The sequence below is a fragment of the Sinocyclocheilus rhinocerous genome, unplaced genomic scaffold (genome assembly GCF_001515625.1).
Source record: "Sinocyclocheilus rhinocerous isolate Xijiao unplaced genomic scaffold, SAMN03320098_v1.1 scaffold1785, whole genome shotgun sequence".
NCBI classification, from domain to species: domain Eukaryota; kingdom Metazoa; phylum Chordata; class Actinopteri; order Cypriniformes; family Cyprinidae; genus Sinocyclocheilus; species Sinocyclocheilus rhinocerous.
This window is the reverse complement of record NW_015627538.1, coordinates 479773-503569: the sequence shown is the minus strand read 5'-3', so window position 1 is coordinate 503569 and position 23797 is coordinate 479773. Positions and strand designations below refer to the sequence as shown.

Sequence of the window (23797 nt, the reverse complement as noted above, 5' to 3'; positions counted from 1 at the left end):
GTGTCAAAGAAACTTCCGTTTTCAGAATCCGTCATTACAAGTTTGATCCTCTGCTTCCCGCGGGTCTTATGGAAGAGTTTCCTGAAAGTTGCAGCGTTCTGCAGTAACTATTCACAGCACCATGTAAAGTCACTCTTAACGCCTTTTTCTCATCTTGTGACACGAAAAGCGAGATAATCCATTAATCCACTTTGAGTTGAAGGAAACGTACCGCCTGCTGTATCGTTTGTCTAAGTGGTGATGTTTTCTAATTTGATCTGAAGCAAAGACTGATATGAAGAATCCACAATGCCATTTAAATGTCACTTTTTAGACTTTAGGGTTATATTTCCTGCATCAAATTCTTCTTCTGTCACAAAACTGTCCCAGTGTTGTAAGTCAAGTCGCTTTTTCCATCTTCCAAGTTTATCTAGTACAACGATCACAGTCGGCATTAGCAATTTTTTATATGGTCGATAGATGGCGTCGTAATATCACATTGAGTGGTTCATTAAACCACATTTCCGGTATTCATGTCGTTTTATTTATAATTAATCGAACGAATTTGCTATTCAGATATAAAGTACAGTTTCATATCAAATATTTAATATAATTTAGCCACAAATCAGAATAGCATATAGTTTCAGCAATTTGACTTTAAGCAGATACAGGTCACACAGTAATGTGTTGAGAAGTGTGTCCTCTTTCATACTTACAAAAAAGAAAAGAAACAATACACGGGGAACTCCAACAAAAAGCCCAATAAAATTGTGAACATAAATATGAACACAATAGGAGTACATCATACATGCAGCTATGGCCATGTTAATTTGATTTACATGATTTAGACTTTCATGTGATGGGAGGCTAAATAAAAGAAATGTGGTTAATTTAAGTTACTTGAACTTTATTTGATAAATAAACCAACCACAATATACTGTACACTGGGAAGATGATTTATAAAAAGGGGAAAAACAGTAATGCATGTGATGACATGGTAAAGATTAACATGATCCTAAATCAACAGTCCATGTTAATCCTCTTTCTTTGCTTCAGAGGTTTTTTCTGTACTGTCAGGCTGCAATTCTATTGCCTTCTTCCCATGTGCATCCAAAACAGGACTTGCTGTAGCTCCTTCCACGGGTTTCTCATCATCCGCTGGTACAGCAGTACATGTAGCCCAGATAACCAACGCAACTATACCCACTGGTAGTCCAAACACAAAACAGGAGAAGAATGGAGCTGCCTGGAACATCGACTGAGATCAGGGAGATTTATATTAGTTACTAGGACAACTGTGACCTAAATATTAGTCTCAAGTAAATATTTGATGAGGATGTGATCAGCCATGTGTTTTGGTTTTGGTGTGTTTAGCTTTTAGTAAATATTTGGGAAAAAATTAAATAAGAGTTAATCTATCCTTTTGCTAAAATAATAAAGAGTGTTAGTCGGTCTTACCACCACAGTAGACTTAGCTTTATAGAGAGATCTCTTAACGTGCTGCAAAAATCCATTTCCCCCTAGTAGCTGATTGGGGTAAAAGGGAATTTTATTAGAAAAGGCACAATGTATTATAGGACAGAAAAGATAGACATGAAATTATCTCCCTTCACATACCTTTGCACTGCCATCTAGAACACTGTTTACGAAGCGAAGTAAATCCTCAATGGTCTCAATCTTACTTTCTGGTAGACAGTATCCATCAATGGTCATATTTAACACAATGATGGAGGGCCTCTCAACTTCGGATCTTGGGAGAAAGTCATCATGCACGTTACAGTATGTTTTATCACCTAGTGGCAGAAATATTGCAATCACAATTTTTTTTTTATAATTAATGATGCAGTTTGTTAACTGTAAAGGGTATAGGAAAATAAGGCAAATAAAAGAAAAAAGTAAAAAATATATAATATTTATGGAGAAAAACAGGCTTACTTAGTTCTCCCATCTGGTACAGACTGAAGCTATCAATTTGGAAGTAAGAGGGAAAACGTTCTCGATTTATCCAGGAAGACAAATCATCATCAAGAAATTCTGTAGGAATGATAAGACAGGTGATATTAAACTTAATAATACTTTATGTACATTTAATGTTTTCATGTATTAAATGTAGCCCTGCACTTGTTAAATGTCACCGTCAAGCCTGTGCAAACAATATGCAAAGTAAAAGTACTCAGAAATGTTTAATCTAAAATATGTAATCATGAGAAACAAATGATCTTTTATTTTATTAACAAAGAGTGTTTCTGTTCACTGACTGTGCATTAAATTATGCAAAATATGTTACTTGCACACAGTCAAGCTGTTGACTTAAAGGGTGTATATTGGATGTTAGCCCAGACGAAATGTTCAGAGTAAGCCACATGACCGAAGAGAGCTGGAACACTTTACTGTCTCTGTATTCTCAACTTTTGGAACAGAATGGTAAGAAAGTAATTACTGTAATTATAATGTGATCTAACAAAAGGTTTTTCTCTTGTACACATACAAGAACCTGTGTATAACCATGGGTAAGTACTTCTAACATACTAGTACTTTTAATGTTAATAAAGTAACTTTACATCCAGTGCCCTAAATGGCCAAATTATGCTGGGAAAATGTACATATATCAAATATATTGGTGTGCTGTGACCTGCAATCTTTTTAAGATTTTTGTTACAACTTTTTTGTGCCTTTGCTTTTTTATGCCTCTGTTTTTAGGAGGATTACCATGTGATTTCTGTTACAAAAAGTGATAATAAAGTAAATATTGTCAGGTAAGTGATTCATAAACTTATTTGCAAAAGGTCTATGTATCACATACACTTGCTGAAAAGAGAGAATGATTTGTAGAGTGTGCTCACATCACAATGTCTTTGTGTTTTTCAAATTAATTATTTCTAATATTTTAATGTGCAAACTGTATTTTTTATTTTATTTTTTACTTTAAGTTAAGTTGACAATTGAGCTGGCCTTAATATGGCACTATATAATGGGACAAAAAAACCTTAACATTTATAAATTACAATAAAACCCGTATTTCTTTTTAGGTAATCTGGAAGATGTTAATGCATAATATATCTCCTGCAGATGCCACATTCTACACCTTGTGTTTTAACCTTGTTCCATGGATGTGCTAACTATTCATATCATGGAGGACTCGTCTGACAGTGCAGTGTTTCGGGTCCAGGTTCAGTGTGCTGATCCTTTCCTGCTAAACTACTGGCTCCAGAAGACCTTCTTCAACAATGGGGAAGTCCAACAGATCAACACCCTGAGAATAAACGGCTGTCGTGGGCTAGTGTTTGTTTTGAGGGTGCTGCATCGTTCTTCACGCCTCCCTAATTCCCATTATTGGTGCCCTTTCCTAGTGACACTCTGCCTCGATGCCCTGGCATTTCACTACCACCTCCCCTCTGTGCCCCAGTGGAACGGCACCCTTCGAGAGGCGATGAGAGGAAACAGCCTGGAGCTCAGACGCTGAGATTTTGCTGCTTACAGATCCTATTAGTTTCAGATGTTCGCTTACTAAAGTGATGCACTGCAAGTAGTACATCTTACCATTGTAAAGGTAGTACGTCCTGTCTTTGAACACAGCAACGGCGGGAACATCCTGCAGAGTGACTGCCTTTGGAGACAATCAATAATGAATTGAAACGATTTGTTTTCAAAGAAGCTGATTATTTTACAGAGGTATTTTAAGTGAAAGTCTTACCTTTGGAAGGACTTCCTCAGATGCAGTGAAAAAATATGTGTGGACAATATACTCAGTAGCAGCTTTGTAGTATTCCTTCTGTTTAAAAAAGAAAAAAACTGTACATTACATTTCAATAGTAGTATATTATATTAACCACTTCTATATAACTATGCATGACCTAGCAGAAAATCTATTCACATAGTTTATTTATAAAACAATAAAACTTTCAAATAAAGTGCTATCCAGAAGCAGTGGTAGTTGTGAACTCATGCTCCAGCATTTCATTCCTATTCCATCATAATTCATTCATTGTCCGTAAATATGACCGTTATTAATTTTACATAATGTTTACCTTAAGGAGCGACTCCCTTCCAATGTAAACGAAGATAAGATCGTGACGACTCATAACATGCTGGAACAACTGAACGCTAGAGAGTGGTCTTACCACAGGTCTAGGTTAAAGAAAAAAGGACAAGGGGATAGCATGAGGAGAATTATAACTAGCATTGACATGAGACTAAAATCTATGCAGAACACGAAAGACACATCATTTCATTATAGTGAAATTTACTCCACAATTACCCAGAAACTCTGTTGGTGAATTCAATAATAGCATCCTTTGTTCTAGGCCCTTTGTAGTCAAAGGACAGCTCTCCTTTAAACCTTATTAAAAAAACAAAAACAAAAAAAACAGAACAGTGTCAAATACATCATACAGCATGAACAATTCTTGGTTATTAATTTAGAGATTATAATTAGGTATTAACTCACAGTTTTATGGTTGGATATCCACGAATATTAAACTCTGAAGCAATACCTATGGACAGAGAAATTAAGCGCTCTAGTTTGTAGTCTAGACTTGTAAGAGTGTACTCATGGTGGGGGGTAAAACAAAAGACATGGGCTACATTTCATTCACCCAGAAAGCTTGTGCAAATTTAATAAGAAGAAGATTATGAAGACAATGGCAGCAACCTAATTCCAAGAAACTAAAGGGATTTCTAATTGCTGAAATGCAACTTATGCCACATGGCCATCTGGTTAACAAGATACAGACTCAACACAAACTTCGTATACAGTTCAACGAACTGAGTCTCATGAATGCATGAGGCCTGCTTAACTAATCCCATTAAACAGCAGGTAAGCCTATCCTGCCATTTAAGTAGCATACTAATTGGTTGCTAATCAGTAGCCCGGTGTGGCATTACCATTACTGTCATCTCAAACCAAGCTACAGCAGGAGATATTACTTTCATCTACTGTAAGTATCCTAGAGGGGGATGTGGCACAAATGCAGTTCTTACTAATCTTAAATATAATTTTAGATGCACAATCAATGTAATTAAAACTTTCCAACATACACACTTTAATGTGAACATGTGAACTGAACCCACTTGTGTGCACTGTGGTATCAATCTTGCCAACATTAACAGGGGAGCCCATACTCTTCAGTTCTGCACCGACTTCATGCCATATTGGCTCAAATGTGTGACAGTATGCACACCATGGTGCATAAAACTGCAATATAAAAAAATGACATGACAAAAAAATACAAAGCAAACACATCACACGACATAAAACTGCATAAATTGTACTGCATACACTCTCACCTCCACCAGCCAGAGTTCATGCTTTAGGTAGTCCTTAAACCTGTAAAAGGTAACTGATTAATGCAATTTCACATTGATTTCTGTCTATCTATCTATCTATCTATGCAATAAGTAATACAACAAACCACAGGCCTTGACAAATTACAGTTGCCTGCAGGCAACCCTTTTAGCTGTGACTATTTACAACGCAGCAAGTGCTAGAGTGCCTTGTTACTTTTATAAAATGGTTCCCTCATAATAAAATATAGTGTGATAAAGGATATTAAAAACACAAATTTCCATCTAACCCCCCTTTTATTAAGCAGACTCATAAAGTGCTATTTCTTCCAGTAGATCTCCGTACGTTGCTATGCAACAAAAATAACGACGCTGCACTGACAACACCTTCACTACTAAAGCACAAGTTAGTACCTTTACAATGTAAAACACTTACTTGTCATCGAGTTCCTCCACGTTTCCTGACACCACAGCAATGACCGACAGAAGCGCTATTAATGAAAAAGAAACGCAGTGACATACAGATTACGTGTCAGTCGATCGTGTTAAAGAGATTTGTATTTTGCAGTTTATGTTGGCGAATATGGTGTCCATACAATTAATAGGCGTTCATACCTGTAAGTATTACGTTTCTCATTCTTGCTATCCTTTTATCTTGTCATTAACCGTGCAATAGCCTTGAAATGTTACAGGTAGCAGAGTCAGTGTTAGGTTAGTGACATAATCATCGGACTGGTAGTAAACTCTTGGTCGACTGACTAGATTAACCCCCTTTGCCCCGACGGGTAGGAACGGACAGAATTGGGGCACAAATTGATTCTGGGCAAGCGGTGAACGTTTCATTGCGCCACTTTAATTAGTTTAAATTAGATTTTAGTCTTGTATGTTCTAGCGTACAGCAAACAAGCAAACACTGTTTCAAACTATTAACATGTTCTGTGGTGAGTCTACTGTTAAACCCCCCCCCCCCCAACCTACCCCGCCCCCCCAAAGCCATAAACCTAGGGGAAACACTGGTGTTGCAAAACACTTTTGCTGCTATTGAGGTGAAATACGGGTAAGGTTTGAGACAGGTATTCGTGATATGGTTAGGTTTAATGGTAAATTACAACAGTGTACTTGTGAGAAACTAATTACAGATGTAATTGCATGTAGATAAGCTATTTTTAAAGAGATGTACACAATAGTGCAATGCAATGTGTATTGAATCAAATGATTCATTTACATTTTGAACACTTATTATTATTGTTGTTGTTGTTGTTATTATTATTATTATTGTTGTCATTTTGTCTGTTACATAGGCCTATTGTTTTAGTATCTGCTGAAGTTTACTCTTGAAAAATGTTGCTTTCTTTCCCGAAAGATGGCGCCATAATATTCCATTTGGAATACAGCTGCTTCTTGTTTTATTAGAATGCACAGCTGTGCTAAAATAAGTGGGCATCATTACATTAATCCTATGTTCATAACATTTTACGCACTGTGGTCTTACGTTTTGCTTAGCCAATTTCTAACTAAATAAATTATGTAAATGTTGCCAGTGCATTTTCCTCAACTGTTTACTGTTCTTACAATTGTTTTTGATCCCATAATAGCAAGTAATGCATTTTAAAACCTTCAGATATGTTTAGAAGACGACCTAATAACCATTTATTATTGCGAATCTAGTTTTGTTTATGTATTCTAGTATGCCATACAAGCAAGCCTATCATTAGACAGCTGCACCTTGAGAGAACATTTTGATTCGCTCAAGGACAAGTCAATCAATCAAATACCCGCCCACAGTGTGTTCAGCCTCACCGGTGATTGGTTCAAAACAATACAGTTTAAGAGGTCTTTTGTATCTCTATGGCCGACGTTGACGTCTGTCTCCATCAAATAGAAACGTAAGTTTGGTCCGTGGGGAGAGGCAACTGTTATGGAAGTGGTTGCCTCTTGAATTTACTTCACTGTATTTTCACTCATCCTAAATGGAATAACATCTTTGGGGATTCACTGCTTGTTAAATTAGTTAGGGGTATAGAAACTGAGCGAAAAGCATGGCATGATAGAGAAAGGACTCTGGAAAGAGCTCGCGCGTTATTTATTTTCTTCTGACCGCTTCATGTTTGTGGACAGCGCGACAAAACATACGCAGTTGTCTAACTTGTGCACGTTAAAACTGAGTTTCTAACATAACGTTTGTGATAGTCGCGGTAAATTAAGTTTCAACAGGCTCACACGGTGCTTGTGTTGTTGAATTCGTCTTGGAGTTCAAACATAGCCTAGCCGACGCTCGGTCAAAACAAGCAGTTATATCTGCATGTAAATATATGGATTGTAGTATATGGCCCTAGTCTGCTGTTGCAAAATGCAATGGGACTAACTGAGGCCTTTGGACCGCCAGAATATCTTTGCTTCACTTTCAAGCCTGATGACCAGGTAAGACACTGAACTTTGTGTAATATCAGTGGGGTGTTTTCTTTTTGGTTTTAAAGTGCGTTAAACTTGAGAAGCATGCGCGTGTGTCAGTAAACAATTAAAATGCGCTTTGGTCTCCACCTATGAGTAACAGTTTAATGACAGCATGCAGTTCGTTACAAGTTGCACCTGATCACTATTCTCAGCGGTATTCTGGCGCTTATTGTTTTGCAGCAACCGTGTTCACTTTCGGTCAGCATCATTTATGCGATCTCGGATTGCAACACTTGCACTTCCGAGTTGTTTTTCGCGTCCGCTTTGAGTTGGCTTAACCTAGTAACTACGCAAGCCGTGTAAAAACATTAGCACTACTGGTTTATCCTATACTCACAATTAGTGTGCAAAGCAGTTTGCAAATTCACCCGGATCTCCATAGTTTCCTTAACGTAGTTGCTCTTCGTTAAAATCGTTATTGTAGTTTTATATACTAACCCTGTGAAGTGTATTATGCGTTTAACCTTGTAAAGTGTGGTCATTAATAGGCCTATTTGAGTCTAAGTACTTCTTAGCAACTTACTGAGCAGATTTTGAAGTGTTAAGCAGATTCATGAAAAACGCAGCCTTACTGTACAGTATGTTAAATGCATGCAAAAAAAAAAAAGTGATATGAGCTGAAAAATCTGTACACGATGGCCAAGTCCTTCTCATTTTTATTATTTCTAATCTTTGGAATGTCAGACATGCTGCTGTTCACATCATCAGCGTAGCTAAATGGTGTTATATTGTCTAATCACGTGATTTAAAATACCTGTGAATGACCTGTAGAATGTTAAGGCATTACAACCTCTTTTGGAATTTCTGTCTTTTTGGCTTTTAGAGGTCATGAGATATCAGTTAATCAAATATTAGAGTAACTTTAGATCAAAATAAGGTCTTATTGTGTAATGTTTACAGTCAGCTTACTGTCATAGCTGTTGTTTTGGTGAAACCCCTTTGTAGTAACCCAGTGCATTATTTTGACCCTGCATGACATGCTTATTTCCAGGCTGAGAGTGTTATTTTGGGAAAATAACGATTGGTATATGGGTCAAATCATGCAGTAAGCTGAGCATTGAATGTTGGCTGGCCTTAAGGCTGTCCCAACTGAAGGTCAAGTTTGAAATGAGCTCTGTGGGACGTTGCCACTGGAGTCATGGCCAAAACAGATGTTTTAGGGCTTGTCTTTAGTAGTCCTGCCTTTCTTACACACTCCAACCCTGAGCGTGCAACAGTTTTGGTAGCTTTCTACTGTAAATCGCATAATTTAGTTGTGAATGTTTATGGAAACAAAAACAGAGGGACAGCCCACCTTAATTGTTCTTGAAGATTAGCCATATGATTGGCCATATGATTACAACTTTGAAAATCACAGGGGGGATCTATAGAAAAGGACTGAGTTGATTTATCACACTGTAGTGAGAAGAGCCAGCTGTTGAGCAGCCTAAGGCCTGCGTGACTGTTTGGTTCGTTTAAAGTGGCTTTTACTGGGGTGTGGCACTCGAATGTAAGAGTGGGAAGGCAGTGTTTAGATCCTGGCAGAGTTTTGTGTTATTTATTTATTTCTCTATTTCGTTCCCAAGCTTACATCTGAAATGTTGCAGGGACAGTTTATCCCGTATCCGTCCTGTGTTTTTTGTGATGAATGAAGGGAAATTAGTGTGAATGGCTTGATTCTGTGTTCATTTACAGAAAATTTAGTCGAGGTGATTCATTTTCATGCCACTGGCTATTGTTTGTTTGGACAGTGAAAGGAATTTAAAATTAGGCTAAATCTGCTTGCACTTGGCAGGTGTGTTTACTGCCCCTAACCCTATTTCCATGTGTTTGCCTTAATTTTGTCTTAAATAATTGTGCAAAAAGTGATTAGTATAGCTGATAACTGTTAGTACATCAAAGAGCGGTTTTCAGGGTTTCTTTCAAGGATTGAAAAGATATTAAAGAAATTGACCATATGTAAACAGTGTTTATTTCTTTAGTCAGCACAAAATGAAAATCCATTTCAAAGTCAGCACAGAATGAATCTTTTTTTTATTTTTCTAAATGCTTGTTATTGATCTTATTGGGAAATAATTTTATGCATGTTTTTTTTTACCACGATCCTGCTTTTAAACATCAGACTGCATACTCACATTCAGATCTGTCTACATCTAATCAACAACTTATCCAATAAAACAGGTTTCCGCCCTGCTTTTTTTTTTTTCTTTCTTTTTCGTTGATCTGTTTTATTTCAATGTACATCACAATACAGAATAACAAAACTGTTGCTACTTCTGTTCAGCATTTTTGGGAATAGGAGTTTTTTTTTTGTCAGATCAAGCATTTTCGTAATCAACTTTTCAGTGTACTGTTTATTTTTGGCTTTCCGTCACTATACAGTATATTGTTCACTCAAATAGAAGCAATACTACAAGTAGTCCAATATACAGTTATTGTAAAAATGGGTATTATAATGAGGCATACTATTATTAACAATGTTTTACTTATCTATTTATCTGTTTATTTCTTTGTAGGTCTGGCAAGGACATTCAAAAATGTGAACCGGTGATTGATACTCTACCAGATTAGTTGTGCACCAGTAGCAATGGAGCGGAGCAAACGCAACTCCATTGCTGGGTTCCCCATGCGGCCAGATCGGCTGGAGGACCCAGATTGTGGAGGAGGAGGAGCAGAAACCAGTCTGGCACCGCTGGACAGGGTGTGTCCCTCGTCTTACCGGGCCCTCATCAGTGCCTTTTCTTGCCTGACCCGACTTGATGACTTCATCTGCGAGCGGATTGGCTCTGGGTTTTTTTCAGAGGTCTACAAGGTAAGATGGTTGTGATGACGACAATAAGTCATTTCGATTTCAGTTATTAGTCACTTGGCCTTACCAAACCACCTGCAGAGTTGAGTTCTGACATTATTCATTATAGTTGTAAGTGAACATGAAAACTATGATTATCTGATTCAACGGTTTGATAACGGTTTTTCACACCAGGAGGTGAGAGTTGTGTAGCCTTTTTTCAAAGATAGATGGAGATTTAGTTGAAAAGGTCCTAAGGGAAGAAAAGAAAGTTAATCTTGTGATTCAGTTAATTGAGTTGTCATCTAGGTTGCAATGTCAGATAGGTGTGCATATTTTGGCATGTAAATTAATTGCTGTTGGCTTAGCGGTAATGATAGATTACTTGGTATTGGACTGCAATATGAAGTTAACTTGTGCAAGTAAGAAGAGAGTAGGCCCTAAATTTGTTAAAGGAAGTGTATGACTTAGTATGATATAATATCAAAGTTTGAAGTTAATGAAGATGAAACATTGTGGTTAAAGTTGGGAACGATTTGTGACCAAGTTTAAATGCAGTGAAACTGGCTGCTTTCAGTCTGTTTGGATACTGTTGGGCCTAAAGTAGTGCATAGCAATGCCTGTCATTGGCTGACAGTGACACAGGTTCAAATCCGGCCTGGTTCATGTCCTGATCCCATTCCCTTCTCTCTCACCCCAATAGTTTCCTGTTTCTCTGCACTTATCCTGTCGTATAAAGACATTAAAAGTCCATTAAAAAGCCTGTTTAGATACTATTACCTATTATAGGATAGATTTACCTAGTCCTTTAACCGGTAACATGCATAAAGTAGCTTTCAGAGTTTGTGAGAGTCAGTGCTTCTTCTGTGATTTCTCTCTGTTCTTCAAGCAAAAGTAGTAGGCTGGTGTGTCAGATGTAAAATAATTGCCATTCCTTTAACATGAGGATGGTGTTTACAACATGCATCTTCCTATGTAGTGTTGATTACAGTTTGTAATTTATATATTTTTAGTTGTTTGCTGCACATAAATCCTGATGACCTCCTGCATTAAATTGAGTACTACCCTTGATGCTGATCATCAGTAATACAGTAGCCTATTCACTGCTGTTCACTATATTCACTGTGAATAATTCAATGAAGTTTTGAGGTCAGAAAAGCCCTGAGAGAACAGTGCATGATGATGCCCATGATTACCAAGATCAATTCCTGTCATAGCAGTGAACTCTTTCACTCATGAACAGTATTTGTCTCTGCAGAGCTTCTCTGTACATGCACATGCTGCATCAGGTTTTATTTTAGCTTGTATGTTTTGTCATAAATGGGCCAGGTTTGTCCTCTTAGGTATTAGGCCAGGCATTAAGTCATTTAGAGGTCAGAGCTCAGTAATTTTTAGATTAAACTGTCTGGAGAGATGTAAGAACTGTAGACCCTGCAACTCTGAAGCCTCTGTTGGCTTATTTTAATTCTGTCCATTCATAGTTACCTACAGTAGATTGTGGTGCTATGCATAAGCAGCAGAATTGATTAAAATAATATTTCTCTTACAATATGTATCCTTAAAAAATAAATAAGGTACAAAGATTTCCCGAAGGGTAGTGCTCCAGTGGCAAGTTGTACCCCTAAATGTTTGCAGGATTTCTGAGACTGTATGCATTGAATTTTTCTTTGTTTTGTGGCTTCCAGTTTGGGTTTTCTTTTATGATGTTTGTTTTATAATGTAGACACTCTCTCACTAGAAAGAATTAATCTCCCTTTACTTTGCATCTTGCAGGCACTTGCACTTTTAACCTTAGTTTTTATTTAATGAAGCGAGTGTCCAAGAAATGCAAATGTTTAAGCCTTTCATGAACTTTGAATTGAGCATGCAAATAGTTTTTTGCAGTTTAAATAATAATAATAGTTAAACTTGTATTGCCTTAGGTGCGTGAAGCTAAAAAGATGTATAACAAAAAAGGAAGATTCCCTAAAAAGGAAGATTCAGACAAAAAATGCAAAAGTAAATTGTTTGAATATTTATTATTTATTTAAAGAGTGGGGGAAAAGTACAGTGAATTGAAATCAAAAAGTACTTCAACTTTTGTTTCTGTGTAAATAAATAATTGTGGAGCCCTTGTTTAGCTACAGTTTGAACCCCTGGACCCGCTTACCTTAAAATCGATAAGCATTACACTCTTAAAAATAAAAGTGCTTGAAAGGTTCTTCACAGCGATGCCATAGAAGAACTTTTTTGTCTAAATGGTTTCATAAAGAACCTTTCTGTTTCACAAAAGGTTCTTTGTGGAGAAAGAAGGTTCTTCAGATTATAAAAAGTTAAGAAAGAGATGGTTCTTTAAAGAACCATCTCTTTCTTAACTTTTTATAATCTGAAGAACCTTCTTTCTCCACAAAGAACCTTTTGTGAAACAGAAAGGTTCTTTATGAAACCATTTAGACAAAAAAGTTCTTCTATGGCATCGTGAAGCACCTTTATTTTTAAGAGTGTACTTGTTAGTGATTTGTTATGCGTCTATTTAGAATATTTCCTTCCCCACACAGGTGGCTGAGATTTAAAGCAGAGTGAATGGTTTTAGGATGGCAGGCAGGGGATGTCTGCATATGGCGCAGGCAGGGGTAATATGGTGAGCCAAATACCAGCTGTGTTGGGGGTCTGCAAGAACCTGTCTGGAAAGCTAATGCAATAATAACCTTTTCCAGTTTGTTTGAACAAATGAGTTTCAATCTGTACCCATATGGTAAGCTCAAACAAACATCTAAAAAAAAAACACAGCAATATGCAGACTGAGTCCCTAAATCATGTTGCTCAATGCTGTAATCCATCTACATTTGAGGAAGCAAAACATTTTCCTAAGATGCTGGATTTGTTGCATGGGCAGCAAGCTGTGACTTGATAATAGCAGAACAGATTGAGAGTTTGGGTGCTGTAGCGGAGGCATCTGGGTCCATGTCTGACAGGCAGCTCTCACTGTAGGAGGGCACATGAAATGGGCTCTTCCTAGGCTGCTGATCCCCCAGACTGAGATTGGTTGCAGTACAGTCTGCACAATGCATTTGAAGTAAAAGGAAACACTCATAAAATGTTGCTATGTGTTACGGATACAACATTCACAGCAGTTAACCACAGATTTCAATGTTTTGGTTCCCTAGCACTGAATTTTGAGTAATCCTTCTGTTGTGTCGAGTCTTTCCATCACTGCATACAGTTTGAGGAAGTCAGCATTTTACAGACGTAGAAGATGATTAATTTTTTTTACTCGTGAGGAAATCCTGTGGTTGATATTTTTTTTCCTAAATGTCTTTTAATTGGTCAGCAAGATGAAAGCACAAAGAGGAAACTAGAAAACAGATCTGCAGAGGCACATTTCAGAAATGTTGCGAAACCCTTAACAGTACGTGGCCAATAGTCAGTCGTGCAGTATGCAGTATGCAGTATTTTCTTCATCTTGTGCTAAAAAATTGGTTTTGTAATAACGATTTTTAACAATGACTGTTCGTTTAGACCTCATTTGATATGTATGGCACTTCCACTCTGAGTGGTATTGTTGGTCTAATGCTGTGGGTTTCACTTTCTCCGATGCAATTTTTGGATAGTAGCATGAGAGAAGCAATGGCCCGAGATGCATTAAACAAAAAGCTGCAGTATTTGTATCCCTTTTAAGATGAATGTTCAGAGCATTTAAATATTTAAATGAGTTCCTCTGACTCGTTTCATTTTGTTTGTATGTTTTAGTTCAAATTCAGAAGAAGGCTGAAAGATCATTTCTCATTTTCCTTGTTTGTTTTAGGTGCGCCACAGAGCTTCGGACCAGGTAATGGCTCTAAAGATGAACAAGCTGAGCAGTAATCGTGCCAACATGCTGCGCGAAGTTCAACTCATGAACAGACTCTCTCACCCCAACATACTCAGGTTTGCTTTCAGTACATCATTATTATCACAGTGGGTTAACACTTTTTTTTTGATTGGATTAACATGATCATGCATATTGCAAAATGTGCACGGCTCAAAGCTAGGCCACGACTTTTATTGCAAATTCCAGCCCAGCCTTCTTGAAAGTTCTCTGCTGCCGTGCGTCTCTGTGCAGTTACTTTATGAAGTTGGTTTTTGCAGTTGTGGTTTACGCTAATAAGAAACTAAGGAGCTGATGCCAATAAAAGTAAATTTAACAAGCTTGTAACTAAATGGGAAAATAGAAATAACATGTGTTTCAAAGAAAAACACGACTGCAGTATTCATATAAAGCAGTGGCTGATGTAGCTTAATATTAATATTAGGTTTCCAACTCTTTGAACAAGGAGTGTGCCTCGCTTTATGCTCTGCCAGTGGCTCAAAATTAATGCAATCTTTCAAATAAGTGAGACCGTGGGAGTGTTGCTTTCAATGTGAATCTCTCCTTTGTAATGGAAAAGCAGGGATGACCTCTTCCTCCTCATTCCACAGAAATCAGGTCAGAAATCCATTAACAATAGATGGAGTGAAATTGCAATATTTATCGTGCAGCCCTAATGCTAACCCTAACCATATAGTCAGTACATGTAGTTATTTAAGATTACTCAGTTCTTAAATGTTTAATTATTTCTCTCCTTTGTAATGGAAAAGCAGAGATGACCTCTTCCTCCTCGTTCCACAGAAATCCATTAACAATAGATGGAGTGAAACGACATCCTGAGTTTAGATTTCATTGAGATCAAAAAGCTGTCCTCTTGGTTCTTGACATTTGCTTAGTGTAGAACTGGTGAGTTTTGTCAGCTGAGATTGCCTGTATCTGGGGGTGAAATGGGGAATTGGATCTTTTTATTATTTTTATTTGCCTATGTACAGTATTTATTTTATTCGTTTTTGTTTTATTATTTTTGGTAACACTTTATTTTAAGGTGTCCTTGTTACACGTTACATGTACTTTTATAATAACAATAAATTATGCATAATTACATGCAAGTAACCCTAAGCCAAACCCTAATCCTAAACCTAACCATATAGTAAGTACATGTAGTTAATTAATATTACTCAGTACTTAAATGTATAATTACACTGTAACAAGGACACCTTAAAATAAAGTGTAACCTTATTTTTTATTTTATTTGTTGTTGCTATGTTTTTAATCCTGGAATCAATGTGTTTTTGTGACAAAATGCCACCTAGAATAATAAAGCAGCTGTCTTTCAAACAATGCTGCAGTACACGTATGATTTACTGTTTAAATATGTCTGGTATTGCTTCCATTTTTGTGATACTTGGCTTGTTTGTAGAGCAGAATGTGAGTTTTTGGGTTGATGAAAGAGTGAGAGAGAGGGTCTGTGTGTGGTGTACAATCACACCATTGTTACCTCTTATTGAATGGGGGTGGAGGGACCGTAGTGCAGACAGGAGAAGGCTGAGGGGAGCTTTGTTGAAGAAATCCCAACACAGACCCGCAATAAAAGCCAGGCCTGGGCTTTATGGGGCCATAACTTTGAAAACACAGAGAAATTTGTATCATGCCTAATGACTCTTGTGAGGTGGCCATTCAGAGACATTGATATGTTGTGTATCAAATTGGTGAAAGGCTACTGCATGTCTATATTGTGTGGGCCTCACACTGCGCATACATTTCGGCTGTATTATTCAAATCTGATCTTTCTGACTGTTTGCAAGTGATGACTTTCTGGAAAAAAAAAAGATTTGAGGCACATCAGACATCACAATTGACACAGATATTTATGCATTCATACACTACCATTTATTTATTTATTTTTTGGAAACGGATTCATTTGTCTGGATTCTTGAATAGAGAGTTTAAAAGAAGAACATTTATATAAAATGGGAAAAGTGTCTTTGTCGCTTTTGATTAATTTGATGAACACTTGCTGAAAAAAGTATTAATTTCTTTCTTACCCCAACCTTTTAAATGATAGTGTAAGTTACAGACATATTAAAGAACTGTCTTACTGTATTATAAAGTATTACTGTTTTGTTTCTCTTTAAAAAATTATACTTTGCCACATCTTCCATCTCTGAAAGAAAAATCAGCTTTTTTTTTATTTACAGCAGAGATCTTGCCTTTATTCTGCCATTGTGCCTGTGTTTACATCAGAGTGTTACCCTCCAGTCGACTGGAGACAGTCTCACATTTTATAGCTTGTGTTGATGTACAGCACCATAAACCTGTCTGAGTTTATGGTGTCATTTGTAAAAGGCATTTTTGACACAAGAAATGAACGTAGAGCATAAAATAAGCCCATTGGACAGCAGCCTCAGAGAAAGTCAGCACTGGTATAAACCGCAGCAGCTCATTCTAGTCAATAATGCTGAATTTGCTCTTATGCCATTGATTGCGCATTGACCTTTTACTTTTTTAAGTTTTTTGGCATCCTAGAAATCTCTTCAAACCCTTAGCTGCTGCTTCAGAACATTAAACTAACATCAACCTTTCTTGTTTTTGTGGTGTTGTAGATTTATGGGGGTGTGTGTACAGGAAGGTCAACTCCATGCTCTCACAGAGGTAAGTGACATCAGACTCGTTTCATTCACTCCTCATGCACAAGAGACAGTTGACTTTTCTTCATTAGCTGTACCTAAAACACTAAGACTGTACTTAATCACATTGATGACATTGCAACTTGGCCTCCTTCTAGCTTGGAAAAAAAGGCAAAAGATAGCCTTTTGTACCAATAGCGCTGTATTGAATTTATGCTTGAATAATACTTGCACTGCTGGAAAAAGAATGTGAGAGTGCTTGCTGAGGGTACATTTGATTCCTAAATCTGTGGAATTTCCACATTGACATTGAACAGTTTAGTCTTTGTTCACAGTGGCCCGAGGGGAAATATTCTATTAGAGAGCCCACTGGCAGTCCCCTTAGGCATGTTATATTTTTACCATCTCAAACTGTGTGGGTGAATTATGCTTGTATGAATGTTACTGTGCTATATAGTCTTATGCTCAAGATGAATACCGATTTCACAGGAAAGAGGGGTTTTACTTAAGCAAGAAATTAGTCAGTTTAAAAATCCAGTTAAAATGTGAAGTAGTTTGTATAAATAAAATGTTTAGTTATTTCAATAAATTAGGTATAATGTGCATAAACCACTATGAACGTTCATTGAGTGGGTAAGTTCATTGAGTGGGTAAGTGGGTATTCAGCAAAACAATGTTCTGTTTTGTCCTTCTAATCATTTTTAAGTCATCTTCAGGCCTTCTTGGAAGCCTTCTGAGGCCCTCAGTGGGCCCTGGCCCCCAGTTGAGAACCACTGCATTGGAGGAAACTTAGTTTTATAAAGTAGTTTACTACACTATGCACTAGTGTGTCTTTGATACCTGTTCTAGATATGTGACATGAGTTTTTTTCCTGTAGAAAGTACAAAGCCTCTGTTAGTATTTCCATTGTAGTTTAAATCATTGAAGGTCACTCGTTCTTACTGTGCCCTGTGACCTTTGCTCTCCTTTCTTGATGCATGTTGACAGAAATAAGTATTAGTGCTAGTGGTCAACCGATATATCGGCCGATATTTGGCATTTTTTAAATATCGGCAAACTTAGTCGGATCCAGTTGTGAGATCTTGTGAAGTGTGCATGTGTATCCTGCACGATCGCGTGTACTCTGTGATGGTCGATCCGTGTGAATTGAATGCGGACAGGACTATGGCACTCCGGACTTTTATTTTGACGGCGCTGAGAACGGCAGCGCCTGAGCAAACAGTGCTTACATTCTCCCTCTTGTTTGCTGTTGTCGTTCAATTCTGTCTAATATGGATTATCTAATACGTCTGTCTAATAATCAGAGAGAACGGTTAAACAAAGGAATTAAAATGTATACAAAAAGTATTATAACGATTGTTTTTATATTATTAGTAATAGAAAGGCAAACATAATAATACTTTCTTGTAGGGCTGTGCAAAAAACCGAATGCGATTTTCATGCGCATCTCGTCAGTAAAGCCGCTCCTGTGATTAGTAGTAAATCTATCGCGTGTTCTCTGCGTGACGGTCGATCCGTGTGAATTGAATGCGGACAGGACTAGAGTTCAGCTTCACTGGAGACGTGCGATCGACAAACTTTAAACTCATGATTTTAAATTATGCTGCGCTTTATGCATTTGCCCACTGTCATATTCATGTCATTTTCACTGTGTGCTGTATGTAAAATGAGTGTTACCTTGGCTTTATTTGAAAAAATATGATTCCAAATGCACACAAACTTCCCAGATTACTTAGTGCCCTGTTGGTTACAGTGTTGACTTTTTATTAAATATTTATTTATTTGTGAAAAATGCTTTGTCATCTAAAGTATAAGTATGTTTATTTAACACATTTATTCTTTAATCTATTTTCAAATGATTTAAAATTTCTTAAATATTAATTAAAATAAATGAAATTATATCGGCCATCGGCCACCCTGCTTTCCAAGATATCGGCATCGGCTGTCAAAAAAACAATATCAGTCGACCACTAATTAGTGCAATGGTAATCACTGGCCTGCTGAGGGATTATACTATTTTTCAAAGCCACTGAGGCCTTATGTTGTTCATGCCATTAAGAATTCCCAGTCATTTTTTTCCTATAAAGACACTTCATTTAAGAGCCGCTGAGTGAGTTGACAGTGTATTAAATGAGCTCTCTCATCACATAAAAGTTATGAAATCAGCCCCGCAGGAAGGTTTCCATCCTTTGTTGTAACCTGCATCAGCACCCAACACACTCAAAGTTACGGTTTAACTAAGAGGATTAGCTCTATATAGGCATACACATCAGTTACCTAATCACCTGAAGTAGCACAGCTTTAGACCTAACCTGGGTTACTCCTTTTTTTTTTTCCATTAAATCAGTTTGGCAGTACATCAAATAGTCAACGCTGACCAAATGGTGTGACGTAGGATTAGCTTTAACCCACTGAAAGATGAAGCCAACAGAGCACTTCCAAATGAAAGATTTCCTGACCTGCGTTTGCGATTGATGTTGGGCATGAGATCAGGTCTGTAAGAAGAGGGAGAAATGGGATTAGACGGAACAACCAGCCAGATTTGGCTTAGCTGACCTTCTACCATGTACAAATGTCCCGGTCTTCATACATGCAAATGTTCCAAGTGTAGCTCCCCTCCACCCACTTTTGCTTACAGAATAAATTACAGCTGCTTGCAAATTGTTTGTTTCTAAAACAGGATTGATAACTGAAAAATTTACATTATGCTGCTATGTGTCCTTGACATTTATGTTGAGCTTTACAGTGTACTATTAGCCAACAACATCCCATGCAGGAAAGTGTTGACTCATTGGAGGACCGAGAGGGCTGAGTGTGCCAGTTGGGACGGGGCTAAGTGTTCATTTTGTCAATTTGAAGTTCCAGGGAATTCAGATAATTAGATGTTTGCTGGTGTTTTTTGTAAATGTTGATCTCAAGGTTATGCTGTGGACAGCAAATTTTGAGAGAGTAGCTAGAAAGTGAGTTGTACGTCAAGATTCTACTTTTGCCTGCAAATGTGAGTCCTTAGACTACAAAGGCACAACCCTATTTGGTTATTTTACTCACTCAGATTATATGGTAGCAGCCATTAAAATGGATGAAGGGCCGAGGAGTAGGTCTGTTGACATCCTGAGTCAGGACACGGCACCAAAGCTTTATGGGAAACTGGAAGGTGTTGTCATTTCGACTCATCCATCTTGTCTGCCTGTTGATACCTCGCCGCGCTGACCGCATACTAAGGTCTTCTCTGTTGAGCCATGGAGCCCTTTATCTGTCAGCACAGATCATTTCAGGCAACCCAAAATTAGGACGCTGATGAGACTAGTGCCCTGTGGTGAATGCATCAGGCTCCTAGTTAGTAGCATGTGTGCCACATTCGCTAATCTCTCAAAGACTTGTTTTAAAGTTAATCAGACATAAACCATTCACTGCTGCAAAAGAATAGTTAATATGTCTCTTGCAGAATAATTGCCTAATTATTAGATGGTGCTGTCATGCAAATTCACTATGTGAAACAGAAGCACTTAAAGGGCTCCTGCTGGGCTCTGCTAATTTGCCCGCTTTTGTGACTTGAAAACCAATCCACTTGAGAGTTGGCATGGAATACTTTTACCCACAGGAAACTGATTGGATTCACTTCGGTATTGTAAACACAAAGTACTGTGACCATCAAAATAATTATAATCCCCATGATGCAAAGATTAAAGTTGCTTCAGATTTCATTATTTCACATTATTGTTGTACATATCAGATAATTGTTTTATCAGATTCAGAGTCTTGTGCATTACATTTTTGAGTACCCAGTCAAATTTAACCCATCATCCCATCTATTGTACCCTCTTGAATACAATATGGAGCATTTGAGGGCTACAAAGAGATGGAGACAATGATATTTGTCACATGATATGTTGTCTCTTTTTTTCAGTATATTAATGGTGGCAACTTGGAGCAGCTGCTGGACAGCAATAAGTACCTGAGCTGGGCCACACGGGTCAAACTGGCCTTAGAAATCGCCATGGGCCTCAGTTACCTACACTCCAAGGGCATTTTTCACAGAGATCTCACCTCCAAGGTACAGGACTCTGTCATCATATTTATTGCATGTAATCATGACATTTTCTGTTTTAATATATTTAAAAGTGTAATTTATTCCTGTGAAGACAAAGCTGAATTGTCAGCGATTACTCCAGTCTTGAGTGTCATATGATCCTTCTGAGATCATTCTAGTATGTGGATTATGTGCTCAAGAAACATTTATTATTATTATTAGTCAAAGTCATGCTACCTTTTTTCAGGGTTTTCCATGAATAGATAGTTCAAAAGATATCAAATAACTATTTATTTGAGAGATAAGTTTTTGTAACATTATAAATGCCTTCACTGTCACTGTTGACAAATATAATGCTTCTTTGCTGAATAAAAGTATTAATTAATAAAAAAAAAATGGACTGACACCACACTTTTAAATGGTAGTGTTAATGTATGTAATGTCATAAATAGTCATTACATTGCATGATTTTATTAGCTTTATGAAGATAGGCAATTACAGAATGTACTGAAGGTACACTTGTCCTGTGGGTTTAATGATGTAACTTTATAAACAAGAAGACTATTAGTGAAACAGGTGTTTTGATTTAGTTTTCACAGTGCTCTTGTTGGTGGCATGCACTGACATGCTGTCTCTACCTCCAGCTGTTGTGTTCTCTCCTAAGCACTTGTGGGACTTCCCATAATTATGCACTGTGGGAATCACCCCAGTGGCTTTCCTCACTACATCATTACTTTCTGTTTAAGTGATTCTAATTGACTGAATCTGGAGTGTAAGGTATCCTGTGGGAGGAGCAATATGTTCTTCTAGTTACTGTTTCTTTCCTTTTGATGTTCTCTCAGAACTGCCTGATCAAGTCTGATGAGAATGGCTACACTGCGATCGTCGGAGACTTCGGCCTTGCTGAGAAAATCCCCAGTCATGAGTGAGTAACAGGCAACGTAGAGACTTACAAAATAAGTAAAGCATGCACTAATTTCACTCTGCTGCCTATGTGCTGATTATTACAGCAACAGAGTGGGCATCCTTCTGTTTTGTTTATGGCAATCTGAAAGGAAGCAATGGTGAGATGCAAGCAGTACTGGCAGGGGACAATCGTTGACATAAAAACGATTAGTTGATTTGGTTACCTGAACAACCTGTCAATTAATCTCTGTAAACGGGAAGCTCTGTGTAATTAGACTGATTTCAGGTTCACTGGACCACAATGGACTCATTTTTCTAGTTAATGCTGTTACGTTCCACTTTCCCAGTCTAGGGTTGGGAGTGGGAGTAACGGGTTAACTTAAGCTTATATATATTTGAGTTGAATTACTGAAATAAATGAACTTTTCCACGACATTCTAATTTATTGAGATGCACCTGTATATATATATATATAAAAAAAGAAATAAACGGATAATAAAATGTGGAGGAATCACTCCAATCCTCTGCCCCAGAAATGCCAGACAACCACTTGGTTTAGGTAAACTTAAACAATTTATTTAAATCAGCAAGAATCGTGGAAGCAATAAATGTCTTCAGGAGAAGGCCTGGCCAAAACAACAAACAAAACAGCAGCTAACTTACAGGAGGAGTACTAAATAATCTATCCAGGTAAAAGAAAAGAAATCAACAACAAAAGCTTTCCTCAACTCCCTCGCTAACCAAAAACAGGGATAAACGGTGAGTACAAAATAAAATGGCACCCTCTCCCTACAGCTTCCAATTTAATCATAAAGCAAACAAACAAAAATTACAATACCTTTTTAATACCTTAACAAAGAAACTAAGTTAAAGTAGTCACACTACCTGTATAGTATCAGCACAACACTGCTGGATGACAGGAATACACTATAACAATCAAAAGTTAGTCCATGTAGAAATGTTCACAGTTTGCACCACACTCAACAGACTTAATAAACAACACCCAACACAAGTCTGGAGCAGGGGAGAAGTGACTCCACAATGGCTACGTTTACATGCAACCAAATAATCTGTTTGTAATCGGATTGACGGCTCAATCGGACTGAAAAGCCTTCATGTAAACACCTTAATCGATCCGATTGAGCTCGATCGGAATGAAGTTTCGATCGGATTGTAGGGGGTGGTTTATTCCTTTTCTTATACGATTGAGAGTGCATGTAAACACTCGATCGGATTGAACCCCGTAACTGAAAGGACTGCGCATGTACAGTGACGCAGAAATAACATAATGACGTATGACGCGCGGAACGAGCGGTTCTTCCTTTTGAATAAAGTGTTGTATAAATGCGTGTCCTGTCATTATAAAACTCTCCTTTCACTCGGCAACTATGAATTGGAGCAGGACAACCTCCTACCAGTCCTTTTTTTGTAGATACTCATCCAAAGACGACTGGTTTTGGGCGCGGGGAGGGGCATTTTTACTGTGTGATAAATATGAGCAGCACGGCACAGCAGAATTAATTTAATATGTATCCATGTATGGATAAATATACATATAAACCGCTGTGCCGTGCTCCTCATATTTATAACGCAGTAAAAATGCCCCTCCCTGCGCCCAAAACGGGTTGCCTGTGGATGAAAATCCAAAACCAGGACTGGTGGGACTTTATTCAAAAGGAAGAACCGCTCGTTCCGCGTGTCATTCGTCATTACGTTATTTCTGCAATCATTGCACATGCGCAGTGCTTTTAGTCTCGGGGTTCAATCCGATCTAGTGTTTACATGCTCTCAATCTTATTAGAAAAGGAATAAACCACCCCCTTCAATCCGATCTAAATTTCATTCTGATCGACCTCAATCGGATCGATTAAGGTGTTTACAAGAAGGCTTTTCAGTCCGATTGAGCCGTCAATCCGATTACAAAC

At 37.7% G+C, this 23797-nt stretch overlaps 2 protein-coding genes and 1 long non-coding RNA gene across 4 annotated transcripts in view; 2 read left to right on the top strand and 1 right to left on the bottom strand.

The window, feature by feature from the left end:
* Positions 1-891: 891 nt before the first annotated feature.
* LOC107729365 (protein disulfide-isomerase TMX3-like) lies at positions 892-6006 on the bottom strand. The gene is made up of 13 exons (XM_016539849.1): positions 5878-6006; positions 5699-5753; positions 5266-5305; positions 5050-5173; positions 4427-4472; positions 4238-4318; positions 4008-4107; positions 3674-3751; positions 3520-3586; positions 1824-2013; positions 1597-1729; positions 1438-1506; positions 892-1237 (listed from the first exon to the last, which is right to left on the bottom strand). The coding sequence occupies exons 1-13, from the start codon at positions 5897-5899 to the stop codon at positions 1013-1015; spliced, it is 1230 nt and encodes a 409-aa protein (XP_016395335.1). The 5' UTR covers positions 5900-6006; the 3' UTR covers positions 892-1012.
* Positions 2271-3507, top strand: LOC107729143 (uncharacterized). The gene is made up of 3 exons (XR_001638559.1): positions 2271-2403; positions 2680-2735; positions 3049-3507. It is a non-coding gene; the product is annotated as an uncharacterized LOC107729143 (long non-coding RNA).
* A 1077-nt stretch (positions 6007-7083) lies between the features above and the next one.
* The window catches only part of LOC107728975 (dual specificity testis-specific protein kinase 2-like), a 29856-nt gene continuing 13142 nt past the window's right edge, over positions 7084-23797 (top strand). The window contains exons 1-6 of one of the 2 annotated variants that reach the window (XM_016539319.1): positions 7084-7148; positions 10212-10507; positions 14268-14389; positions 16913-16961; positions 20844-20990; positions 21809-21891. In XM_016539319.1, coding sequence (XP_016394805.1) covers positions 10283-10507; positions 14268-14389; positions 16913-16961; positions 20844-20990; positions 21809-21891 — 626 coding nt within the window. In that variant the 5' untranslated portion in view covers positions 7084-7148; positions 10212-10282. Of the gene's footprint in view, positions 7684-10211; positions 10508-14267; positions 14390-16912; positions 16962-20843; positions 20991-21808; positions 21892-23797 lie in introns of both variants that reach the window. The other variant, XM_016539327.1, reaches the window with a different exon arrangement.

Excerpts from the sequence above, each read along its gene's own strand:
- LOC107729365 (XM_016539849.1), bottom strand. The coding sequence starts at position 5,899 with ATGAGAAACGTAATACTTACAG. Across the intron at positions 5,306-5,698 it reads GTGGAGGAACTCGATGACAA|GTTTAAGGACTACCTAAAGC; the intron begins GTAAGTGTTTTA and ends TACCTTTTACAG. Across the intron at positions 4,319-4,426 it reads GGATATCCAACCATAAAACT|GTTTAAAGGAGAGCTGTCCT; the intron begins GTGAGTTAATAC and ends TTTTTTAATAAG.